This window comes from Elgaria multicarinata, chromosome 4, assembly GCF_023053635.1.
Source record: "Elgaria multicarinata webbii isolate HBS135686 ecotype San Diego chromosome 4, rElgMul1.1.pri, whole genome shotgun sequence".
Taxonomy (NCBI): Eukaryota; Metazoa; Chordata; class Lepidosauria; order Squamata; family Anguidae; genus Elgaria; species Elgaria multicarinata.
This window is the reverse complement of record NC_086174.1, coordinates 137352994-137377884: the sequence shown is the minus strand read 5'-3', so window position 1 is coordinate 137377884 and position 24891 is coordinate 137352994. Positions and strand designations below refer to the sequence as shown.

The window sequence follows — 24891 nt, the reverse complement described above, 5'->3', positions numbered from 1 at the left end:
ATATACCACTGAATATAATAAAATCTCTCAGTGGTTATCTATACTATAAGCCCCTAATAGATTAATCAGCATCATCTAGATAAGAGTTTGCCAGAAGGAGACAGCAGCAAGTGAGCAAGATACATCAAGCCAGGATTGCCTGGAGGATAAGGAATAGGATTTAATAAGCCAAAATCTAGTGCTTAGGTGCAAGAGATTCCTGCCACATACTACAAGGAAAGATGACCTCCTTCCTCATCCAATCTCACCTGGATAACAGATTCTCACAATACAAGTTATATTTCTTTGAATGGTTTTAGGAATATTCCTCATTAAAACAAGGCATCCAAATTTCATCTTATCCCCTTCATCTCTTCCTCTGGTGACGTACTGACATCTAGTGAGAGAAAAAAGGAGCACATCTATAAATACTGTTATCTAACTAGTGTATACGTTTCTTTTTTCTTCACCATTTATTCATTTTAAGGCCATTGCAACTAGCTTCTGCTTCTACTAAAAATGACAGGCCTTCCTACCTTTCCTGAGTGTTTTACTACAGCAGAAATATTTGGTCTCTTCAGGTTAGTAGCAACCTTATAAATTGTAGCCTACTTTACGTAAAATAGCCCAAGTGCCATTTAGCAAGTGAACTGTAAATATTTAGCCTTTTTTCAAAGCACACACACCAAAAAAAATCCCTCAATGACACAAACACACACACACCAACCCTCAATGACACATATGCACATATACACAAACTATTGTAATACTCAGATTCGTAGGTCATTACAACAACCTGTAACCCAATTTTTTTACAGTAAGATCTGTGACACTGTCACTACCTGGGGGGAAAAAACCCTAATTGCCTTCAGTTGTGTCCCTGCCAAAAGCTGCTTTTCCATTCTGTCCAATGAGGAGCTCTATGTAACTTAAATTTGCATACCTCTACATCATAAAAGTTTGGTCCAATAGAATTGTCCTGCTGTCTCTCTTGGCTTAATACAATAATTCCCTCATATTTAAATGTGTGGCCCCTTTAAATTGTCACTCATTTAAATTGCCCTGATGATTTGGAAAGAATCCATGACATTCTTAAAGCACATTTTACCCAAGACATGTATAGAGGAAACAAATTTGATCACATCACTAATCTGGATAAATAGAGGTACCATACCCTGAAGTTTAACAGCTAACAAAAAATCTGATTTGGTTGTGAAAATACAAGGAGGAAACACTGTATTCCCCCCACCTCCATCCATCAACAACACAAGAAACACAAATATTTGTTTCTGAAATGAATTTATTGTATTGCATTACATTACAGTGTGGAACTTGTAGTAACAATGTAACAAAGCATAATGGGGAGAATGATAAATGATCAAACCCAGTTTTCCCTGTGAGGATTACAGGCAGTTGCCCTGACTTTGTTTTGATAAAATATTAAGTTTCACAGTAATAAAGCTTGTATCAGGATCAAATACTTTTACTTTTGAGAAGCTCTAATTTTAATTTTAGTATCCGGAAACTGAGAGTGAAGATTACGAAGAAGCTGAGATTTGACAAAGAAATTCAAAATACAAATCTCATTTTGTTGCTTTAGTTTTTGAATTAAAGAAAGAGGAAATTGCTTTCATGCCACTCTTGTCAACTTTGGCAAGAGCTTTTTGAGCAGCTGACATCTTATTGCTTGCCTAAAAATAAGGACAAAAGAAAAAGTTAGGGTACAGTGTTCATGCTACTTCACATATGTATCAAGCAAAACCAGACACATCCTCCTATAACCCCTTCATACAACACACAGATCTACATTTGGAAGGATTACAACTATCGTGCTGATATATATATGTGTGTGTGTGTGTGTGTGTGTGTGTGTGTGTGTGTGTGTGTGTATATATATATATATATATATATGGATGGTTAATGTAAGAAAATGATTTCCAAAGTGATCTGGTCAATATTTCTCCACATTTAAATAGGTGAGCTATTTTTATTAGTCTTATGAAGATATTAGATCCAAAACTTATTTTCCAGATTACATTGTGAAAACATTAAAGTAGACTCACATACCTGTGTGACTGGCCACCCCTAAAGGACTTACTTTCAGGTAAACATGCTAAAAGGAATTGAACTGTTGTGGTTTTTTAAGCTTTTATTTAACCAGCATAATTTTGAACTATGGGGTGATGTAAAAGCAACCAGAAAAAATGTTTGAATGGTGTCTACATCACACTTTAATTCTATTTGAGAACTCAGACTGAGTACAACTCACCAAGTTAAAAATAATTGAGGCAGGAGACATCATGCTTTTAATATTCCAGTGGCTACTGTAATAGTTTTATGAAAAGCATAGCTAATTATTTAATAAGATACATCCATGTAGAGGTCCTTTGACCCATTGGTTTGGTGGTTAGGATATAATGTTTTAAAAAGCAGGATGTGATTCCTCACATATAAAATGTTTTTTCCTGATTAAAGAAGCAATCTAGAAGAGCATGAGACTATTAGCCAAAGCATTAGGCAGAAAACACACATGTGACGCTTACCTTCTTGTTTTTGAAATCACTAGCATTAAACTTGGTATAATCTTCCTCTGCTTCCACAGGTGCATCTGACAATTTCCTTTTCTGCAATGTTAGAGTGATGATTTGCTCCGTAAATCACAAGTTGCAGTACTGCACACACTGAACTTCAGTGTCAAACATGTTCGGATTTATGGAGTAATGTAAGCAGAAGTGATAAAGACATGCAAAGCAGCATTGCGTGTTCTAGTCTCTGGCCTGGTTCAGATAACACACTAAACCATGCTGCTTAACCACAAAACGGTTAAGGGAATGCATGCATTCCCTTAAACATGTTGTGGTTAAGCAGCATGGTTTAGCGTGTTGTCTGAACCAGGCCTCTGTAGAGTAACTGAACAAGCTAATTCCTGAACATGCAAACACAGCTAGAAAGGAACCAGAGCGTCAGAGAGGCTAAAGGAAGGACATAACTTGCTCCAAGTCAGGATTTATGTGGTCTGTTTATTGGGAATGAGCAAACGTGCTAGTGCACACTGCTTGATCTCTCCTGCTTAGCTCCTCTGGGATTGGCTAAACAAACCCGTAAACGTCTGTCCATTGTGTTTGTTTAGTGTTAAGTCGAAACCAGGATTCCTGGCTTGTTCCTCTTCTAACATGCCAGGATCATAATCCAGGGTTTGTTCTTGGATTATGATTCTGCCATGTTAGGAGAAGAACAAGTCAGATACAACTCTACACCAGCCTTCCTCAACTTGGCACCCTCCAGATGTGTTAGACTGAAACTCCCATAATCCCCACCCATCACATCTGGGGAAGGCTGGTCGAAACATACCATGAATGGAGGCTTCTTGATTTGTTTAACTGCTCCTGGGCATAGGAAAAGCCAATCGGGAAAGTCTGAGCAGTGTGTGTTAGCATGTTTGCTCATTTCCTGTTATGTCCAAACTGGCATGGGGGAGCCAAGTCTGTAAGAAAGAAAACTGGAAGTAGCATGGAGTTGAACAAGTAAGGGAGCCAAAGTCATTTAAAGGAAGTACACAACTGCATTGTTATTTTTACACAGCGCACATGTCTACATATGTCGTATGGAATGCCCATGTAATATCTTTGCTCTGAAGATCATAGCTGAGATCATAGCACATCAGGCCAATGTATACTCTGTGCACCAGAGAAAGTTTGTAAGGGCTTCCCTCACATCCTGCTGTGCTGTCTCCAATATATCCAGACCTTTGCATCTGGATCACAACTTACAACACAATCTTCCCATTTATACAGTGGATTTGTAGCCCCATTGCTTCTCCTTAGCTTGCATGATGTTACAACATCAATATTCTTGCATAAACAATACAGAAAAGTGACTGTGTCATTATATCACAGGCTCTTCTTTTTGCTGCAGCAGCAGAGAACAATTAGATCTAAAATTATCCAGAAGATGGCAGGGATTATTTATTATTATTATTATGCTGATGACTCAATATAGACAGAGATAAGATTTGGTGTGTGTATGTAGGAATACCTTTGCAATTGGGTGGAAAGTCTTCTCTTACTTTAACTTGTAAAATGCTGAAATTTGATGCTTAGGTATTTGTGATCTGCAATGACTATTTTTTTAAAATGAATAAACTTGATTAGTTGAGGGATTTCAGAACTATCCTTCTGGAGTATTCCTTTTCAAAGAATCATAGACTAGTAGAGTTCGAAGGGGCCTACAAGGCCATCGAGTCCAACCCCCTGCTCAATGTGGGAATCTACCTTAAAGCATACTTGACAGATGGCTGTCCAGCTGCCTCTTGAAGGCCTCTAGTGTGGGAGAGCCCACGACCTCCCTAGGTAACTGGTTCCATTGTTGTACTGCTCTAACAGTCAGGAAGTTTTTCCTGGTGTCCTTTCGTCATATATGACAGAGGCCAAACAAACCACTCTCTAGAAATTTGAAATTTCATCTTCTCGTCTTAGTTCTGTGAAGTTTTGGAGAACCCAGAAGATGTAATTTTGTTGCTGTGGAACGCACTTGCCTGTGTTGCGTTCCCGTTTCCAGACATTTTGTACAAAAGCACAGGAGTGGGCTTTGCAATTTATATATTATTATTTGATTTGTAGCCTGACCCATTGCAGCAGGGGCTTGTTAAAAACAGAAAACCCTTGTAAAGATGCATTTGGAGAATAACGTTTGCGCTCATAAGACATGGAGCAAAGATGGTCTTGAACTGTAAGGATCACACATTCAATCATAGACACAAATCTAAATGGAAACCATATTGGGACGGGACTTTCGTGTGCCCAAGTAGCAATAATGGCAAGCAGTCAAAAAGAGTGAAGGGACTGCAGGATGATGCCACAGAAGATGGGAGGGAAAAGAAGACAAGATACAGCCCTTAGTCCAGTGTGGGATAAGTGGTCACTATTTGTGAGGTAACAGTTCCCTGCCCTTCAACAGGGGTGCCCCACTGTGCCTGGTGCAGGGTGAACGATAGGAAGTCCAACTGTGGCCATACCACTTGCAAGCTTCCTGGCCGTTTAGCATAACACTGGCTGGGGGTAGGGTTAACTAGGGGATGAGACGTACTCAGGGCCCAAAACACATGACTTTAACTCTGTGTTTGGCAGCTATGTCTCCTCTTCATTTTTACCCTAGAGTAGGTACAGGGTCCCTGATCCACATCTTAAAAGCTCCTCTAGTCTCTGTACTAGGATCCTGATCTGGATCAGGGCTCCTGTGCCTACTCTAGAGTAAGAACGGGGGAAAGGATTTAGCTTCCAAAGACACAGTTAAAGTAATGTCTGTTGTGGGCCTCGGACTGGTGCTGCCAGCAGTTTCAGGGGGGGACGGGACAACAGAGTAGCTCAGAAGCGGGACAGTGGCTATAGGGAAATGAATGCAGCCATGCAGCCCCATTTGAACTCTTGGGTGTGGGATCCATCACTTGGGCATTCCGCGTGATCACCCAGAGCTGCACAGGATGAAGGAGTGTACCTCTGGGACAAGGACATACAGTTTGGCCTTTGGAAGGGATGCAATGTGCATTTGTTGGGCTGTGGAAATTCGCAAGCTGAATGGTGGCACCCTTCTCCAGAGGCGCAAGAGCGCTGAGGGGGCATAACAGAGCTGGACTCCCGCAGACTCCCAAGGGGACCCCCTTATTGGTCTTCAGGGAGCTGCACAAACTTACCCTAGCCCAGGTTGGTAGCTGAGGGCAGCAAGAGCAACCTGTGTAATTCACTGCCTTCTATCTATTACTCCCCCTACTGAGTTCCTGAGGAGATGGGTTGGGTTGATTTCCTGCGGTCAGCAGCCATCCTACCAGCTGCATCAGTTGGATCCAGCCCACTTTACACCAAATGTACGGAACCTGTAAGCCAGACGTCCCCAACCTAGTTTCCCCCAGGTGTGTCGAAATGCTGGGAGTTGCAGGCCAACACACCTGGAGGGCACCAGGTTACTGAAAGCTAGTGAAAGCAAAAAGAGTTGTTGTGGCCTGTTTACAACTCAACCGGACCTAACGTTCCTGCCTTTTTCTCCCCTTCCTTCTCTCTGCAGCGGGCATTGGATTGATCCTGGAATCTGAAACACGTACTTTGATGTTTCACAGCATCTTTTGAACATTCCTCGAAAAATCTGGATTGAAGAGAGCTGTGAAGTCATGCAGCAGAAGCCGCATGCGATTTAGGGCTGGGCATCAGTTTACAAATTGTAGTTACACATTTAAAAATAATTGCACGTTTTGCTTCAATGTTTTCGAACACTGTTACGTTTCATGATTCAACTCAATGGCCGAAAAAAGGCCCGTATCCAATGCTCCCTATGCACCAGCAGGACCCACCTCTAGCACAACAGAAAGCTAGCGCTTGATAAAGCAACTGGAAAGGTGCCAAAACGCTAGTTTCCGGAATGGAGAAGGTCAGCAGAGCTAGTAGAATTGAGCTCCGTTGATTTGCCCCATTCTGTAAACAAGCATTTCTGCTCATCTGAGGGATGTTTAGGATGCATTAGCTTCCTGCTGTGCTAGTAGTGGGTTCTACCCGCGCAACATGGATAGTGGAGGTGCAGCAATGAATATTGCCTTAAGGAAAGGAAGAAATTCAAGATCTGACCACTCCCCCTCTAATGATTTCTTAGCAGTTCTATTACAGCATTATTTGTTTATTTCCCCCACACCTCCTAGTCCCAGGGCTGCATGAAACATCTAAACACCCCTTGACGGCGCCTTACCTTTGATGCTGGCTCTGCTGGAGGAGCTGTAGCTTCTGGAAGTCTGGAAGGCAAGAAGAAGGAAGAAGTTGTTGAGGAACTCAAACTCTAAAACCTTCTGAATTCATCAGGGTTAAATCCAGAGTTCCTGCGAACAGAACTCCACTCAAGGGATGCTCCTACTGGAGGAAAGGGTGAGGGGAGAGAAGTTTCCATCAACTCCCCCCACCCCTCCACAATTCCCTGAAAAGGTACTCCTGGAGGGTTGGGAGATCTGGTGGAACCATATGGGAGGTGGCAGCAAGGGGTGCAGGAGGGGAATCAGTGCACTCCCCCCAATACAACTGTTATGAATTGCGAACCGAGTCATTGGGTTGGATCCAAATGTTATGTGGAATACGGCTGGTGGAAGCTGGCTTCCCCCCACCCACCCTGCCAATCTCTCCTAAGGATTGGTGGACCTTCCTGAATGGAGTGGGCTGTGGTACAGGGAGATCCCTGGAAATCAGCCAGAGGCAATTTCTATAAACAGCTTTGCTTTCCAAAGATGCATCCCCTTGATTTTCAGCTCTACCCCTTGCCCTTCCCAGTTATTCCCCCAAGGCTTTGCCCACCCTATTCAGCAGGGTCTCCTGATTCTTAGGAAAAGCTTCTGAGGCCCTGAGGGAACCAGCTCTCATTGGCCCAGTTAGGAGCACTTTTCTCTGGATCCAACCCATTAGCAATCACTGCAACCGTGTCAGGAAAAATCTTCTTCGCAGCACAATGCTCGTATGCTATTCAAACACTCACCGTAAATATTTAGCTAGTGCAGTACTCGACTCTCCAAGAATATATTCTGATATTAAACCATGAGCATAGCGAATATAGTCCTCTGATGAAAGAATGGAACAGATAATATATATTATTCAGATGCTTCTACTTTAGCAGCCTTCTCCCAAAAAATGCTGTCCCAAGTATGCCAATACGTCTTCCTCTCTTAAACTAGAAGCTTCTCCGCCCAGGTGTCATCAACCAGGCAAGGAGATTGTTAATTTCCCTCTCTCTGGCAAGGTTGGTTCTCAACCTTTTTTGCTCCATTCCCCCCTTTCACCATTGTTCAAAATATAATTTCCCCCTTCCCAAGATAGTCTAACTCAAAAGGTGCATTCCAAATAATATGCATAATATTGAAAATCTTCCCCCCCCCATATTAGTCCCATTTAAAGGGGCAACACAAAGCATGGCCCCTTTTACATCCTCAGCTCCCATGCTTTGTGTTGCCCCTTTAAATGGTAGGCTTGAAACTTCTAGGATTGCAAGGGAGGGAGGGAAAAGAGAGCAAAGACCTGGCTTTTGCAGACGACATGACACTTTTCTGGGACGTTTTTAATAACATGTGTAGGAAGACATAATCTACAGTACATCATACTTTGCTGAACAGTGGTCCCAATTCCCCCCCTGGAACCCTAAAATTCCCCCCGGGGGGGGGATTCCCCCCTAATTGAGAACCCATGGTTTAAAAGCAATGTGGAGCCAAAACAATGAATTGTGTGTTTCTGTGTGCAGCCCCTCCTTTCTTTCTCCAACACTGACAACACTTTCTTGGTGGAGTTGAGCAAATGTCAGGGTTTGTGTGTTGTTTTTAAGAATAATTTCCAAGCCTTCATTATTGCAAGTTAACAAAATTAAAAAATTAAGGGCTACATTAGGGGGCACATGATCTGCACTTGCAATTTTGCATTGTACCTGGTCAGTACATAACACCACCACCACCCCGTTTACCAAAGAGGATAAGCAACTAAGAAGCAACCTCAAGTGCAATTTTTTTTGGTGGAAATGCAAGATATAAAAACAAACAAACAAACAAACTTGCAGCCCGCTGGCAGTATTTAACCATCGAAGGCCACCAGCTGGGTCCAGGGAAAGAGAGAGAGCCAGGGTCAATAATGTTGGCTGGAATGGTTAAATCAGATGCAAAGATCACATGGGTAGTTGCTAGATAGCCATGCAAGCCCCCCACCATGGATTCCCGATTCCCTGGCAACCAGGTAGGTTATTTCTAGTTGTTTGGAAGGAGGTGAAGGCCAATGTAATGCTTTCTGGACTCAAGGGGCATCAACCTGGCTGGAAAGCTATATAGCAGCCATTACTACTTTACCTTAAAACAGGGGCGCACAACCCATGGCCTGTGAGCTGCAAGTGGCCCTGGGCATTGGTTGTGCTTCCCACACCCCCAACAATGGGCATTTCCACTTTGGCAATGCTAATGAGACTAAAGCTCCCTCCCTCCCAGTGTCATTGGTGATGCGAAAGTAGCAATGTTTGAGTCATAACAAAAATAATAAAATCCTAGCAAGAGAAGATCAGGTAGTTGAACAAATCAAGTAGTACACAACTCTAATAAGTATAAAGCCAATGCTCTTCGTTTTACTCTGTAGATTCTCTTCAAACTTAACTGAGCTCAAGTTACAGGAAGCCAGATTCCTGCTGGATATAAGGAAAAACTTCCTGACTGTTAGAGCAGTACGACAACCTAGGGAGGTTGTGGGCTCTCCCACACTAGAGGCCTTCAAGAGACAGCTGGACAGCCATCTGTCAGGGATGCTTTAAGGTGGATTCCTGCAAATGAGCAGGGGGTTGGACTCGATGGCCTTGTAGGCCCCTTCCAACTCTACTATTCTATGATTCTATGAACTCTGTACCTTCTGTGGCATCACTGCTGTGTTTACCGGTGATGAATGTAGCCGATTGTACCTTTCCATCCACACGCACATTGTGGTCTTTTAAAACTTTCACCGTCTGGTCAACCTGACAAAGGCAGCAAAATAGAAAGGCTTTCTTATTTATTTATTTTATTTCTTTCATTTATTTGTGGCATTTATATATCGCTGAATAAAAACTCTCAGCAGTTCACAATGTTAAAATACAATATTAATAGCACATTAAAACACAGCATTAAGAACACGTCCAACTACAGTAAAAAAATCAAGGAGCAATAAAATGGAGTGGCATAATTAATTTACTTACAGGCCAGGAAAAGCCTGGGTGAAGAAGTGTGTTTTCAGGAGGCATTTAAAAGACGTCATACTTTCTACCTCCCAGTCACACTTTCTACCTCCCAATCTACACAAGGGAGGGTTTTCCAGATGGTAGGTGCTGCTACAGAGAAGGCCTGCCATCTGGGAACTTCATGGTGACATTCCATTCATTTTGGAATGACCAGCAAGACCTCCTCTGAAGATCTTAAAGGTCACCTGGGTATGTATAAGGGAAGATGGCCTACTGGATATCCTGGTCTCAAGTTGTTTAGGGCTTTGACCATAACATAACCTCATATTTGGTTTGGTACGTGACTTCTTCTATCACTGTTGTTGTATACGCATGTCAAGTTCTATCAAAACCAAAGCCTGAAGCTATGAACTGAAATTCAATGCATATCCAGCAGTCTAATCACTACAGGGGGGCTGTGAGTTCAGATGGGGTGGTCGGGGAGAGTTAATGAGTCCAGAATGATTGCAAATATTCCTTAATAGTTAGCGGCAAAGTTGGCCAACATATGTCTCTGTCATATTATGATGATGCACAGTTGCTTATTCAAGCAACAATGGGCCTCTTTGAAAATAATAGGGATTGTGCATTATTATTATTATTATTATTTATTTATATAGCACCATCAATGTACATGGTGCTGTACAGATAACACAGTAAATAGCAAGACCCTGCCGCATAGGCTTACAATCTAATAAATTGTAGTAAACAATAAAGAGGGAAGGAGAATGCAAACAGGCACAGGGAAGTGTAAACAGGCACCAGGTAGGGTGAAGCTAAACAGTATAGAGTCAGAACAAACTCAATATTTGAAGGCAATAGGGAAAAGAAAAGTTTTTAGCTGAGTTTTAAAAGCAGTGATTGAGTTTATAGTTCTCAAGTGTTCTGGAAGAGCGTTCCAGGCGTAAGGGGCAGCAGAAGAAAAAGGACGAAGCCGAGTAAGGGAAGTGGAGGTCCTTGGGCAGGCGAGAAGCATGGCATCAGAGGAGCGGAGAGCACGAGCGGGGCGATAGTGTGAGATGAGAGAGGAGAGATAGGCAGGAGCTAGACCGTGAAGAGCTTTGAAGGTCAGCAGGAGAAGTTTATATTGGATTCTGGAGTGAATTGGAAGCCAATGAAGAGATTTCAGAAGTGGAGTGACCTGGTCAGAGCGGCGGGCCAAGAAGATGATCTTAGTGGCAGAGTGGTGGACAGAGACCCGCGGACTGATGTGAGACGAAGGAAGGCCAGAGAGAAGAAGGTTGCAGTAGTCCAACCGAGAGATAACCAGTGCGTGAACGAGAGTCTTGGCAGAAGAGACATGAATAAAGCTATGCTCCCGAGACATTTCTGTACATGTAAACATGACAGCTCAGGTGACAATCTTGAAGGAGTATGTTTGTACTGTGTAATTTACTGCTGCTATAGCTTTACATTTAGTAGTTTATTAATAAACATAGAACATTCCCCTATCTTTTTTCCCCACTGCTGAAAGGCTTTCGACCCGTTACATTTGTAAAGTGATTAAACTTAAGGGAGCAGTAATGGAGCAAGGACAACTATAGCAGCAAGCGGCATACACTTACAATTCTCTCCAAAAATTGTGCATAGAGAGGCCTTAGTAAGAGTAGTAGGAACATCTTAGATGAAATTTGAATGCCCACCTTTCTCTTCTTAGCCAAGTAATAAGCCTCCTTGATTATGGAGTAAAGCATATAAATGTGCAAACAGGGTCTGTTAATTAGATTCGCAGTGATCAATGATTGGCATTTTAGTGACCTACTGAAATATTTATCCTTCTTGTAAGGCATCTAATCCTGTCCAACATCTCACTTGAAGGCTTATCTTTTAACATCTGATTCCTTGCCAGTTTTCTGGATTTTACAAAATCTCTAATACTGCAACTACAGTAGTTACAATAGTTGCACTTGGTTTTTTTGTTTCTGTTTTTACTGTTTTATTTTGTTAAAACTTATAATAAAATTGATTAAAATATTGCAGCTACAATAACATTATCCCAAGTAGATAACATCACAAGAAACATAGTCAATTGCAGCATATTTTCAAAAGTGACTACTCTAGCGTTAGAAAGCATGCATACTTTATAAATGAGGGGGGGAAGTGATTTTAAGAGGCAGGAACAGCTGTAAAGCAGCAATGACATTATGTTTCATCAACTTTTCTGACATTCTTGATACCTTATATACCCACAGAATTAATCAGCACCAATTGGAGGATAAAGCTCCTTAGAAATTTGCTGTTTCCTTAATGCTGCTATATTTTTTGGTTTTAACTATTTATTTATTTATTAAGTTTATATACCGCTCCATAGCCGAAGCTCTCTGGGCGGTTTACAAAAGTTAAAAACAGTGAACATTAAAAAGTATACAAAATTTAAGACCATCAAAAATATAAAAACAACAGTATAAAACAGTATCCATTTTTAACAACAACAGTTCTGGGGTCCATTAAAAACAAACAAACTTAGCATATGTTGTTAAATGCATTTCAATTGCTTTTCAATTCAACATATCATATCCTGTTTGACATTCAGCATTACAGAAACAAATCCTCTAATGTTTAAGGTCAAACATGAGAAAGAGAGAGAAAATACCTTTTTCTTTAGCCACTTCAACGCTTTCTCCTCACTGTATTTATAAAATTTCCTGCCACCTATTTCTGAGATAAACGAGGTCATATTGCATTTAGTTTGTAATTTCAACAGTAAGCAAGACATGAGAGTGGAGGTGTTGTTTCAGCAATTGTACAAGGTTACCAACAAGACCAGTGGACACATTAATGTGTACACACATATATGTAAGTATATATGTATGTGAACATATGTGTGTGTGTGTGTACGCTGTCTTATACCAAGGCAGACCATAGGTACATCTAGCTGAGCAATGTCTGCACAGTCTTCTCCAAACAAGCCATCCTGGCTTAGGATAATGAGAGTTGTAGTACAATATACAGTCTCCAATGGGTACCACATCGGTAAAGGCTGTTCTACACTGAGTGGAAGCAGCTTTACAAGGTTTTCAGACACAGATTTTCCCCATTCCAACCTGTAGTGCCAGTGCTTGGTTCTGGGACCTTTTGCACATAAAGAAAGCCCTCTACCACAGAACTATCACCCCTCCTCTCTACACCCAGGTCATGTTTCAAACATCTCCAGGAAGGGCTAGGAAAGAATCCTGCCTGAAAGCCTAGAGAGCCATTGCTGCCAGTCAGTATTGACAACACTGGACTAGGTGGAGGAAGGGTCTGACTCAGTACATAAGCAGCTTCCTGTGTTCCTATGATCCAGAGTTTTAGCTTACATTTTTGGCATTCATGACGGCAAGGAATACCTTGGAGAGTATCCAACTCATTCCAGTGTGCCAGCACTAGTACAACAGGGAGTTAAAGCTGCAGAAAGTGCACCTGGAAACAAGAGGAAATACGTATTTCTGGATTGGGGCAGTTCAACCGAACTCTCTTCTGCAAGGATCCTTGACTTGCCCCAATTCTAGAAATGAGCATTTCCATTCATTTCCAGTTGCTTTAAGAACCGTTAAGGAAACTTGAAAATATATCGACTATAGGATGGATCCAGGATTTGACTCCTGCAGACAAAAGGGAGGCAAATCCTGTCCAGGGAAGCCTTCTGAAGTAGAAGAGCATTTCTGCTGATGAAACATGCAAGGAGGTGATTTTTTTCAGGTCCTGCCTCTCCCTGCAGTCTCTTCACGCCCCACGCCCCACTCCGGAGAGTTGGGGGAGGTGGCACTGGAGACTGCAGGGGAAGGGAGGAATCGCCCCAAATCATCACCTCACCCTTTACCACCAGAGGGACTGCCCTGAGCAGAATTTATTTATTTACTTATAACATTTATATCCTGTCTTTTTTCCTCCAAGGAATCCAAGGCGGCGTACATAATCCTCCTCCTCTCCATGTTATCCTCCCAACAACCACCCTGTGAGGTAGGTTGGGCTGAGAGTCTGTGACTGGCCCCAAGTCACCCAGTGGGTTTCTATGGCTGAGTGGGGACTAGAACTCAGATCCCCCGACTCCCAGTCCAACACTCCAGCCACTACACCACACTGGCTTCCATACTGCGAGGACTTCCACCAGTGAGAGGAAACAATGGAGCTAAACCCATTTGCGTGTCTTCAGCAATATGTCTGAACTGAACCCTTTGTTGCTTCATGTTGCCTACTGGGGTTACTCTATCCATTTCTTTATCCTATGAAAAGGATGGCTTGCAAGGCCCTGAGAGGGCTGACTGTGTGCACTGGACTAACAGGAACAAATTGACACAAACTTGCATGTTTTTGGATTAAACGTTACTTGCCCATTTTACTTCTCAGATCTTGTACCTTTTTCTTCTACAAGGCAGTGAATTGACCGTGAAAGACTTGTGCATCGTAGCAACATTGCACAGGAAGAAAACTCCTCATCCATCAAAATCTGGTCCAGTGGCTGAAACTTTCCCTGCTGGGAAGAGGAAGAAAAAAAAGAACAGTGAAGAAATCAAGCTGATTCAAACCATCATTAACAGAAACATTTTTGATGGCCAAAAAACTTAATGTAAAGCTTTCCAAAGAAAGATAGCTTATCAAATGCTGCTAAGAAATTCAAGGGAAGCAAGCCCTATACCCGGTTCCCAGCTCCTTGCATTTACTCGTGAGGAGCCGGGACGAAACCGGGACGGCTGCTCAAACGCCCCACGTGAAAAGTCGGGATTAAAGCCGCCCCGGTTATCCCGGGGAAAGGGAGCGATCATCCCTCCCTGCTCCCGGAATCCCCTGTGCGTCATGTGGACACCCAGGGATGATCCCGGAGCAATCCCTGGGATATCGCCCCATCTAGTCATGCCCCCCCTCCCTCCCTCAGGTTGTCACTTGCATTTGCTTGGATGATGGGGACACCTGGAAGAGAGCCTCTGAGGATGGCCTCAGTAGACAGGCTGGCTGACAAGATAGCAGGCATTCCTTCAGGTTCTGAGATCCTAAGCCATGCAGGACTCTAAATATAAGCAACAGCACTCTGAATTGTGCTTGAAAATGGCATAGACGCCAATGAAGTTTTTTTTTCAGTGCTGGCAAGATATGTTCATATTGAGCAGTTCCATTCAACAGCCTAGCACAGAGGTGGGCAACTTGTATCTGGAGGGCCACAACTCCCACTAATCCTAGCCAGCATACCCAATGGTGATAGGTCATGTGAGTTGCAGGCCAAAACATCAGAAAGACCACATGTTGCCCAGATGGTAAAAACAAGACCTGGAGCTGACTGTAGTTCAGATCATGAACTTCTTATTGCACAATTTAGAATCAAACTAAAGAGAATAGGGAAGACTCACAGATCAGTTAGATATGAGCTCACTAATATTCCTAATGAATATGCAGTGGAAGTGAAGAATAGATTTAAGGGACTAGATTTAGTAGATAGGGTCCCGGAAGAACTATGGACAGAAGTTCGCAACATTGTCCAAGAGGTGGCAACAAAAAACGTCCCAAAGAAAAAGAAAACCAAGAAGGCAAGATGGCTGTCTGCTGAGACGCTGGAAGTAGCCCAAGAAAGAAGGAAAGCAAAAGGCAACAGTGATAGGGGGAGATATGCCCAATTAAATGCAAAATTCCAGAGGTTAGCCCGAAGAGATAAGGAATTATTTTTAAACAAGCAATGTGCGGAAGTGGAAGAAGACAATAGAATAGGAAGGACAAGAGACCTCTTCCAGAAAATTAGAAACATCGGAGGTAAATTCCAGGCAAAAATGGGTATGATCAAAAACAAAGATGGCAAGGACCTAACAGAAACAGAAGAGATCAAGAAAAGGTGGCAAGAATATACGGAAGATCTGTATAGGAAGGATAATAATATTGGGGATAGCTCAGACGGTGTGGTCAGTGAGTTAGAGCCAGACATCCTGAAGAGTGAGGTTGAATGGGCTTTAAGAAGCATTGCTAATAACAAGGCAGCAGGAGATGACGGTATCCCAGCTGAACTGTTTAAAATATTCCAAGATGATGCTGTCAAGGTGATGCATGCCATATGTAAGCAAATTTGGAAAATACAAGAATGGCCATCAGACTGGAAAAAATCAACTTATATCCCCATACCAAAAAAGGGAAACACTAAAGAATGTTCAAACTATCGGACAGTGGCACTTATTTCACATGCCAGCAAGGTAATGCTCAAGATCCTGCAAGGTAGACTCCAGCAATTCATGGAGCGAGAATTGCCAGATGTACAAGCTGGGTTTAGAAAAGGCAGAGGAACTAGAGACCAAATTGCCAATATCCGCTGGATAATGGAGAAAGCCAGGGAGTTCCAGAAAAACATCTATTTCTGTTTTATTGACTATTCTAAAGCCTTTGACAGTGTGGATCATAACAAACTGTGGCAAGTTCTTGGTGGTATGGGGATACCAAGTCATCTTGTCTGCCTCCTAAGGAATCTGTATAACGAACAAGTAGCAACGGTAAGAACAGACCACGGAACAACGGGCTGGTTTAAGATTGGGAAAGGAGTACGGCAGGGTTGTATACTCTCACCTTACCTATTCAACTTGTATGCAGAACACATCATGCGACGTGCTGGGCTTGACGAATCCAAGGCTGGAGTTAAAATCGCAGGAAGAAACATTAACAATCTCAGATATGCAGATGACACCACTTTGATGGCTGAAAGCGAGGAGGAGCTGAGGAGCCTTATGACAAAGGTGAAAGAAGAAAGTGTAAAAGCTGGGTTGCAGTTAAACCTCAAAAAAACCAAGATTATGGCAACCAGCTTGATTGATAACTGGCAAATAGAGGGAGAAAATATGGAGGCAGTGACAGACTTTGTATTTCTGGGCGCAAAGATTACTGCAGACGCTGACTGCAGCCAGGAAATCAGAAGACATTTACTTCTTGGAAGGAGAGCAATGACAAATCTTGATAAAATAGTTAAGAGAAGAGACACCACACTGACAACAAAGGTCCGCATAGTTAAAGCAATGGTATTCCCCATAGTAACCTATGGCTGCAAGAGCTGGACCATAAGGAAAGCTGAGCGAAGGAAGATAGCTGCTTTTGAACTGTGGTGTTGGAGGAAAATTCTGAGAGTGCCTTGGACGGCAAGAAGATCAAACCGGTCCATACTCCAGGAAATAAAACCAGACTGCTCACTTGAGGGAATGGTATTAAAGGCAAAACTGAAGTACTTTGGCCACATAATGAGAAGACAGGATACCCTGGAGAAGAGGCTGATGCTAGGGAAAGTGGAAGGCAAAAGGAAGAGGGGCCGACCAAGGGCAAGATGGATGGATGATATTCTGGAGGTGACAGACTTGACCTTGGGGGAGCTGGGGGTGGCAATTGCTAACAGAAAGCTCTGGCGTGGGCTGGTCCATGAAGTCACGAAGAGTCGGAAGCGACTGAACGAATAAACAACAAAAAAAGTTTTCCAACAATCTTCATAAGCATCACATATACAACACATTACAACAGTCGAGCCAAGATATTACTAGAGAGGATGAATGGCTGTGGCCAGGCTTTCGTGGCCCAGGTGAGTACAAAACTAAGCTGATTAAAGGCATTCCTTGCCCCAGAGGCCAACTAAGCCACCAGTGACAAAGCTGGATCTAGCAGTATTCCCAGCCTGTGTACTTGAACCTTTAATGGGAATGCAACCCCCATCTCTCTGAATAAATGAATCCCACAGAACCTCTGTTTTGTCAGAACTGGATTTGAGTTGATTGTCCAAAGTCAAGCTCATTCTTTTTGTAGGGATTGTGATAATGGGTGTGAAACATCCTAAGCACTTGGGAAATCATTATACAAATCATCACCATAGTTTATACTAGCTGCTTTTATAAGGATACTGTTGTTTTTATGCTTTCTATGTTTTTAAACTTTGTATATTTGTTATTAATGTTTACCACTTTTAACTTTTCTAAACCACCCAGAGAGCTTCGGCTATGGGGCAGTATATAAATGCAATAAATAATAATCAAATATATTATAATTAAAGATGTGGCAATATCATAATAGGTAGACAAACTAAGAGCTGTTGTGGAGGATCCAACAGTGCACTCCCGCTAGCACTATAGATGTGCTAGCAGAAACCAACCCTTGTGCTGTGGCAATATTGTCGGCTAGCATGATGGGTTTCCTGGGAAATCCGTTGTGACAGGAAGTACTATTGACATTGTATAAACATTGGATGCTGTTAGGGCAACGTTAATAGTGCTAACGGGAGCACACTGTTGACTCTTTCCCAAAGCCATGATACTACACCACTATAAATAAATATTTATAAATAATTATCTCAGCCTCCCTCTTCCATTGTTAAATGAGAATTTGTGATTTACTTCAGGGCACAGTAGAGTACGTTTGGGAAGGGGTGCTCAATGTTCGATTTTTTAAAAAACCCACAAATCATTACTCTAAGGCATAAAGCTTCAATTATATTAGTTGCGGGAAGGGGGGATATGATATTGTCTTCCTTAGCATTTCTTAGTTACCATATTTCTTCGATTCTAAGACGCACTTTTCCCCCCAAATAAACATCACTAAAAATGGAGTGCGTCTTAGAATCGATGGTGTCTTAGAATCGAAGAAATATGGTAGATGCAAAAAGACTCTATCCTATTAAAAAAGTGTCTGAAACATCCATTCCAACTTTCTCTCTCTGGCTTTATTGCTTTTAGAAAGCTGAGCAAGCACGTTTTTTCGAGATCGCTTTGCAAGTGATTGGGGTTTTTTTGAGATCGCTTTGCAGTCTGATTGGGGCCTACAGCGCGCCCCGCACAGCGCCGGGTGGCCGTCAGCTGCGCCCAGAAGACACACGGCTCCAAGAGTCAGGAGGCTCACCCCCCCAAAGCACCGGGTGCCCCCCCAGCCGCCGTGCTGGGAAGACGCCCAGTTGGGTTGTACCCAGTTGGCACACCCACCCAGCTCCGGCGGCCGGGAAGCGCGCGTCCTGAGTGGAGCCTGGAAGTAGCCCCTGCCCCCTGGTCTGCTGGAGGGCAGGACAAACTGCTAATACTCCTCACGCCCGCGGATGCTGGGCCAAAGTGGCCCAAAAAACCTGTGGCCAGAGGCCAAAGAAATGCTGCTCCGCTGAAGCTGCTCCCACGCGGCAGCTCCAGTCGTCTCTCTCCTCCTCGTACAGGTGGGCCTCCAAAAGAGGAAGCTCCTGCAGCAGCTGCGAGCCGTGTGAGCGAAGAGGAGCTGGGAGGGTAAGCGCCTGGTTTTTTGCTCACCCCTTAGCCCCTCCCAGCCCAGTGGCACCAAAACCCAGCTCTTTCTAAGACATTTCTAAGAAATTTTTAAGGAATTTTAATCATAAAAGATATTCTAAGAAATTTATTTTTTCTTAGAATCAAAGCTTTTTTTTCTGTTGGTGGTACTGAAATTAGTGTGTGTCTTAGAATCAATGGCATCTTACAATCGAAGAAATACGGTACCTACCTCCTTCTCTGCCTTGATGAGGTAAAACAGCACAAGAAATAAGGGATCCATTGGTGTAGCAAAGAACAGGCGTCCATCTGAAAGTAGAAAAACGAGGTGTATCATTGTGACTGGAATTCCACAACAGACTCTTCAGTTGTTTCCAAGTAATTTAGTGACTAACATTTCAATGACTGAGCGACAAGTTTAAGGACCTCCAACCCATGCCTGCGTGTTCTAAATAATTAAAAGGATTTTTATTTGAGGATTTTAAATAAAGGTGTTTCTTGCAAATAAGAAACCTTGTTGCCCATATACTGCCTACTAATATTCCCAAAACTAAACAAATGTTGTCCACATATAAACAAGGTAATACAAGATGAAGGAGAGTAAGAATGATTCCCCATGTATTACTTTATTGATTTTTTATAGATGTCAAGAGAAATTGTTGACTGAATCTGTTTGCTTATAAAAGAATTGTGTGGCAGCAGGGGCCATCCCTATTGCTCTCCATGAGTTGAAAGGTGACTGCGCGGCTTTGTTCTGGCTCTGTGCATGATTTAGAAACCAGGGAGGCTTTCCTCCTCTGACTTGTGGAGGGTGATGGGGGGCGGAGCTAGTATGCTTGCCTCCACACTCCATCACATGATTCTAATCATGTGGAGGTATTAGAATCACAACTCGGTCATCTTTTCGTGGATCTCTGCTTAGCATTTCTTGTCCCCAGTCTTTCATACAAGCGTAACTAACTTAACGCAGATCCATCATAATGAACAGAATGTCGCCATGAAGAGCCTCAATGGCAGGCCTTCTCTGTAGTGGCACCCACCATCTGGAAAACCCTCCCTCTTGCGGTTCGGGTGGCGGAAACTGTAACATCCTTTAAATGCCTCCTGAAAGCACATCTTTTCACCCAGGCTTTCCTTGGGCTGTAACTGCTTCTGGGTATATGTGTCTCAGTGAGAAATGGCCTGATAGGTAGTGATATGGAAACTGAAGGTGCCCCCAACAACCTCAATAGAAGAGAAATTAAAGTCTATTGAAATAGATAAGTGGCTGTCAGCATATCATGCACAATTCCTGGGGATGCTAACATTTGTTAGTGGTGCTGCTCTCACTTAACAACAGCCCATTAGTTAAATAAACTATGGGCTGTTGGGGACGAGCAGGAGAGAGTGGGTCCACTTCTGTTTTTACTCCAGAACACATGATTCGCTTGTTCGTAGGTTGCAGAAGTGATGTCTGAATTCAGATTGGTGGGTTGTTTAGGGGCAAGACAACCCAGTTGTTAACCCAACAACAAACCATGGATAAAAGGCACAAAACGTCTTCCCCAACAACATAGTTAAGTTATGTAGGAAAAGTGCTTGTAGATCAGTTATAGGTGGAACAGGAAGAAGGTTGTGACATCCTACTCACCGTGCTGAACAGCTTGACCTATAAACCAAGACCGGTATTCTTCATGAAAAGCTTTTACTTCAAACAGCTGATGAGCATCACTACTGAATAGGTAAAGGGCTGCTTGTCCTGTTTAAAAACACACACACCAACAACACAGATCTGGTTTTGCATTTTAAAGCTTTCCCTGGTCCACTTCAATTGAAAGGACCAAGCAACCTCTCAGAAGAAATGCCCAAGTATTTGTAAAACTGTAACTGCACCAGCAACATGAGCTAACGGTCTATAATTCCCAGTTCAGGACACTGGATGTTCTAGGAAAAATAGTACCTGCCATTCTTCTAATCACACATATGAATGTGCTTTCCAATGTGTGTGAGTGAAGGAGGATTTCAAAGCCGTAACCAGAATGGTCTTCCACCCACCCAGCAAATACATAGCCATCTGTTAGTTTCAAAGTGATCTAGCTAGGGTTTTTTTCTGTTTTGAAAACAGATCTGAGTTATGACAACCATTTTAAATTTGCATATATTTCAAGTAACTGTATTTACTTAAATGTCTTTGGGAATAAATTATGTGTTGTTTTCCCCAAGGGACAGGATAATCCTAGTCCCTGAACATGTTTAATTCATCTTTTGCTTCTATTTATATCTTTTTGCTCTCTGAAGTTACTGTCTAAAGGTCTGATCTGCTCCAGAACAGAGGAACAGCTTGCAAGTTGACTCAGCTATCCAGTCTCATGTATTTTACAGCAAAACCTTTCTTTCTTTCTTTTTAAAAACAAAAAATCCCCAATTGAACAATCCAGTTTTAAAGATTCACCTTACAAAGGAAACAATTAAAATGTGAAGCTTAGATGGAAAGATTCAACGATGTCGGACTTGCCTGTACTTGGATTCCGCAGTCTTGTAAACAAAGGTCCAAAGCCTGCCTTTTTCGGGAGATCAGTAGCAGATACTGAAAAAGTTATGTTCTAATGTGAGAGACATCCTATATACCTTAAAGAATATCCACATTTACAAACTACTCTCCCTTCTACCCTTAAAGAGCTACTTGGTAAGCCAACCTTCCCCAATTTGTTGCTATCTAGATGTGTTGGACTACAATTCCCAGCATCCCTGGTAGGGGAATGCTAGGAATTGTAGTCCAATACACCTGGAGGTTGGGAGTTGGGGAAGACTTATGCCCTGCCTGCTGGACGCAGTCTTCTGTTAAACAAGGCTACAATCTGGAGACTGTGCACCATCATCATTCACAGGCATGAAAAGAGTACAGCAGAATGATCACATTTCATACTCCCCCACCCGATTTCACCTTCTGGCCCCAAAAGGCCTGGAGAGAGCTAACGGGCCTTGCCTGGCTTCCTCCATAAATTGCAGGTTAAGGCTACCTCTATGGGGCAGAAGCCTGCTTACCTTTCTCCATGCTTCTAGCCTTAACCTGAAAGCACAGCAAGCTAAACAAGGCCAGTGCCACAGCTTGGCTCATTCCATGCTTCCTGAGGTCAGAAGGCAACGTTTGGGGGAGAGTCGTGCTAGCCCCAGCAGTCAAGACCACTCCCCACCCGGGTGCCTGTGACAGAGGGGTGATGTGGAGATGAAAAGGTGGGGCAGGGAAGCAGAACCGAGGCAAGCAAAACATGGGCACCAGTCCCTCGCTGCCTTAGGCCTCGTCCATAAGCGATCAGAGTTGCGAGGTGGATGGACAGAGTGCATCACTTCGCACTGCAGGTGTGTTCCCCACACAAAAACAAATCACAAACATCATGAAGCTAGGAAACATGTACATAGGAACAGGCCAGAAACTTTTTCAGCCCCACGGGCACCTGTGAAATTTCTCACTTTCCTTGCCCCCGCCTCTCTGGTTTCTTTCTTTCCTTGCCCCCGACATGTTACATTTCTACTTTGTGCATTGCTGCTATTTTTCACACGGGGAAACATTCAAAATTAGTATTCCCCTAATTGCAGTCTGAAGTGGTACAGTCCATTCTTAGAGACAGGCAGAATGAGAACTGGAGGAGACACGGAGAGGGAGATTAGAAGAGGGCACAGAGTCAGGTCTGGGAGAGGAGGAAAGACCTCCTTGGTTCCTCTGTTCCACCCCTTCACTCCCTGTACATGTATTTATTCTGCAGTTTACAAGGCACAGGAGCCTCTCCTAACCCAGGAAGTATTTGAGATAGCCCTGGGGGCACCTTCTGTTCAAAGCAGCATACTGTTTACAAAAAAGAGGCTTGCGGGACAGCATGGAGGGTGCAGGTCTTAGGATCCAGGCCGATGCCAGTCACAACCCCCAAAGCATGAAAATACTGTTAACTGAACAAGCTGCCAGGACTTTATGGATAACACCATTAAGAACTTACAAACACAAACCTGTTCAAGGAGCAGCTTCCAGTCCTACAATGCTTTTTATCAGACTCAGTACAGATCTGACTGAATGATCTGGAGAAGCCTTTTACTGAAACACAATCATGGCCACTTCAGACCCGACATTTCTGGACTCCCTTCTCACTTCTTAGGACACACCAGTACTATTTCAGACCTGGGGCGTTACTAGACGAGGCTGTAGCGCGCGTTACCTTCCGCAGCCACGTCGAGGCTTCCAGATGACGTTCACGAGGATCCGCCGTTATCCCGCGGTGAAGCCTCTTTCTCCCGACTTTAAAAAAGTGAGTTGTAGTGCGCCTTTTCCTGCTGTCCCGCGGTAATTCGGAGTACGTGTGGGAGGATGTGAGGTCACTGCGGTCGGCACTGGTCAGGAAAAGGCGTGCTAAGGGGGAGTGGTCAGCGGCTTCGGTCAAGCCGCCTCCGCCATTTGCGCGCAGTCCGCCAGCTGGGGCAGCGCGGCGGAGCGGCTTTTTTTTTTTATTTCCCCAGTGACAGTTTGCGCAGGAACGGAGGACCGCAAAAGTGGCTGGTGACTCCTTGCGGTGGGCAGCTACCGTGGCCGCATAATGGCGGTGCTGTACGCTGCCTGTTAGTGTGGGTACCAGGCTGGCAGAGGGCAGAGCTGTTTGTGGGCTGCTGCCATGGCTACGGCCAGATGTGGGTTGGCTCCTTGGGATGGGGCACAGGGCACAGAGGCGGTCATCGCCGCCGACACCTCAGAGGCATGATGGGAGATGTAGGCACAGAGTGACCATGCAGACGATTGACCTCGGGTCATATGACACCCGCCACGACCCCCATCAGGAAGTGAGCGCATCAATGTTGACCCTCAACAGCACCAGCAGCACTTCAGCTGGCACTGGCACTGCCGCCGCTGCCGCCGCCAGGGCCGGCGGCGGCATCGCTGACGGCTGCGCAAGTTTGCGGTCTTTCGGACGTGCGCAAACCGTGCAGCGAGCGAAAAAAAAAGCCGCGGCAATCAGGCCGGTGTGGCTGCGCAACCGTGCTCGCGGCGGCAGCAGCACAACCGGCGCAAACTTCCGCCATAAATCGAAGGCAGGTGTGGATCATGAGGCGTCACGGCTGAACGGGAAAAGCCGCTTTCACCGCTCCTCAACGACGGAACACCCGGTAGGTCTAGCAACGCCCTCAGTTAATGTAGCAAACACACCAACGCTGTTGTAATGGACGTGTCTCAAGCAGAAATCTGAAAACTCCCGGCGGCGTTGCTGCTTCTGAAGCCAAACAAACCTTCCAGATGCAGTGACAGCTTTACACTAGATTCACTTTTTTAATTTTATCTTAAGGAATATAGCGCAAGCCAACTTGCAGCGGTTGCATAGTTTCGGTGCCTTTAGCATTTGGTGCATTTGGTTATCTCCCAAGTCCTGCGATACCTTAAAAGAATTCCCTGCTCCCGTATGTTTTTCCCAATGTACTTTTAATGTTCATTGATGCTTAATGTTAGCTACCATGACTTTTTTTTGTTGTTGTAAAGGAAAGGCAGGATATCATATAACCGTTGTAAACAAACGCTATGCCGCGGAGTCCAACGCTTAAGCTTTCGAAGTGATTGCACCGGATGCGATCGCAAGGGATGCTGCGAAATGCAAAGTCTCGAAGCCTTAAACTGTGACATGAACTCCGCGACAAGAGCGGGGACACGCGTGGGGTGCCCAGGTCGGCGATGCAACTTCGAGAGTGGGGGGGGGGGAGGAAGGAAGATCAATCGCTTAAAAAGAAGAGAAAGCAAAACGTCCATCCCGCCATTCGCTCTCCCTGGGCAAGAAACCCGGCCTTTTCGGGGCGGGGCGACCACCTACTCGTCGGCGAGACGGGAAAAAAGCAGCAGGAGGGTTTTTTTTTTTACCTGGGGCTACGATCACCCACTGGCCGCTGCCGCGCTTCTCCGTGGGAGTTGGCGGGGCGGCCCGCCGCTGCCTCCCACCCGGCATGTTGCTTCGGCATGCAGCGCTACGAGCTACAGCCG

General features: G+C 44.0%; 1 protein-coding gene across 2 annotated transcripts; it reads right to left on the bottom strand.

The window, feature by feature from the left end:
• RNASEH2B (ribonuclease H2 subunit B) lies at nucleotides 1–24876 on the bottom strand. Of its 2 annotated transcripts, XM_063125273.1 has the most exons (11): nucleotides 24772–24876; nucleotides 21400–21471; nucleotides 20536–20643; nucleotides 19138–19214; nucleotides 14056–14173; nucleotides 12311–12375; nucleotides 9372–9477; nucleotides 7480–7561; nucleotides 6709–6751; nucleotides 2523–2603; nucleotides 1262–1670 (listed from the first exon to the last, which is right to left on the bottom strand). In XM_063125273.1, the coding sequence occupies exons 1-11, from the start codon at nucleotides 24854–24856 to the stop codon at nucleotides 1563–1565; spliced, it is 945 nt and encodes a 314-aa protein (XP_062981343.1). In that variant the 5' UTR covers nucleotides 24857–24876; the 3' UTR covers nucleotides 1262–1562. The 2 variants fall into 2 exon arrangements, with proteins under 2 accessions (XP_062981344.1, XP_062981343.1); XM_063125274.1 differs by lacking the exons at nucleotides 1262–1670; nucleotides 2523–2603 and adding an exon at nucleotides 1–376.
• Nucleotides 24877–24891: the final 15 nt, after the last annotated feature.

Bases quoted from the DNA above. Each gene is read 5' to 3' on its own strand.
- RNASEH2B (XM_063125273.1), bottom strand. From the start codon at position 24,856: ATGCCGGGTGGGAGGCAGCGGCGGGCCGCCCCGCCAACTCCCACGGAG. The intron at 9,478-12,310 runs GTATTTTCTCTC...TGCCTTTGTCAG, and splicing joins TGAAGTGGCTAAAGAAAAAG to GTTGACCAGACGGTGAAAGT. The intron at 7,562-9,371 runs GTACAGAGTTCA...TTCTTTCATCAG, and splicing joins CAGCAGTGATGCCACAGAAG to AGGACTATATTCGCTATGCT.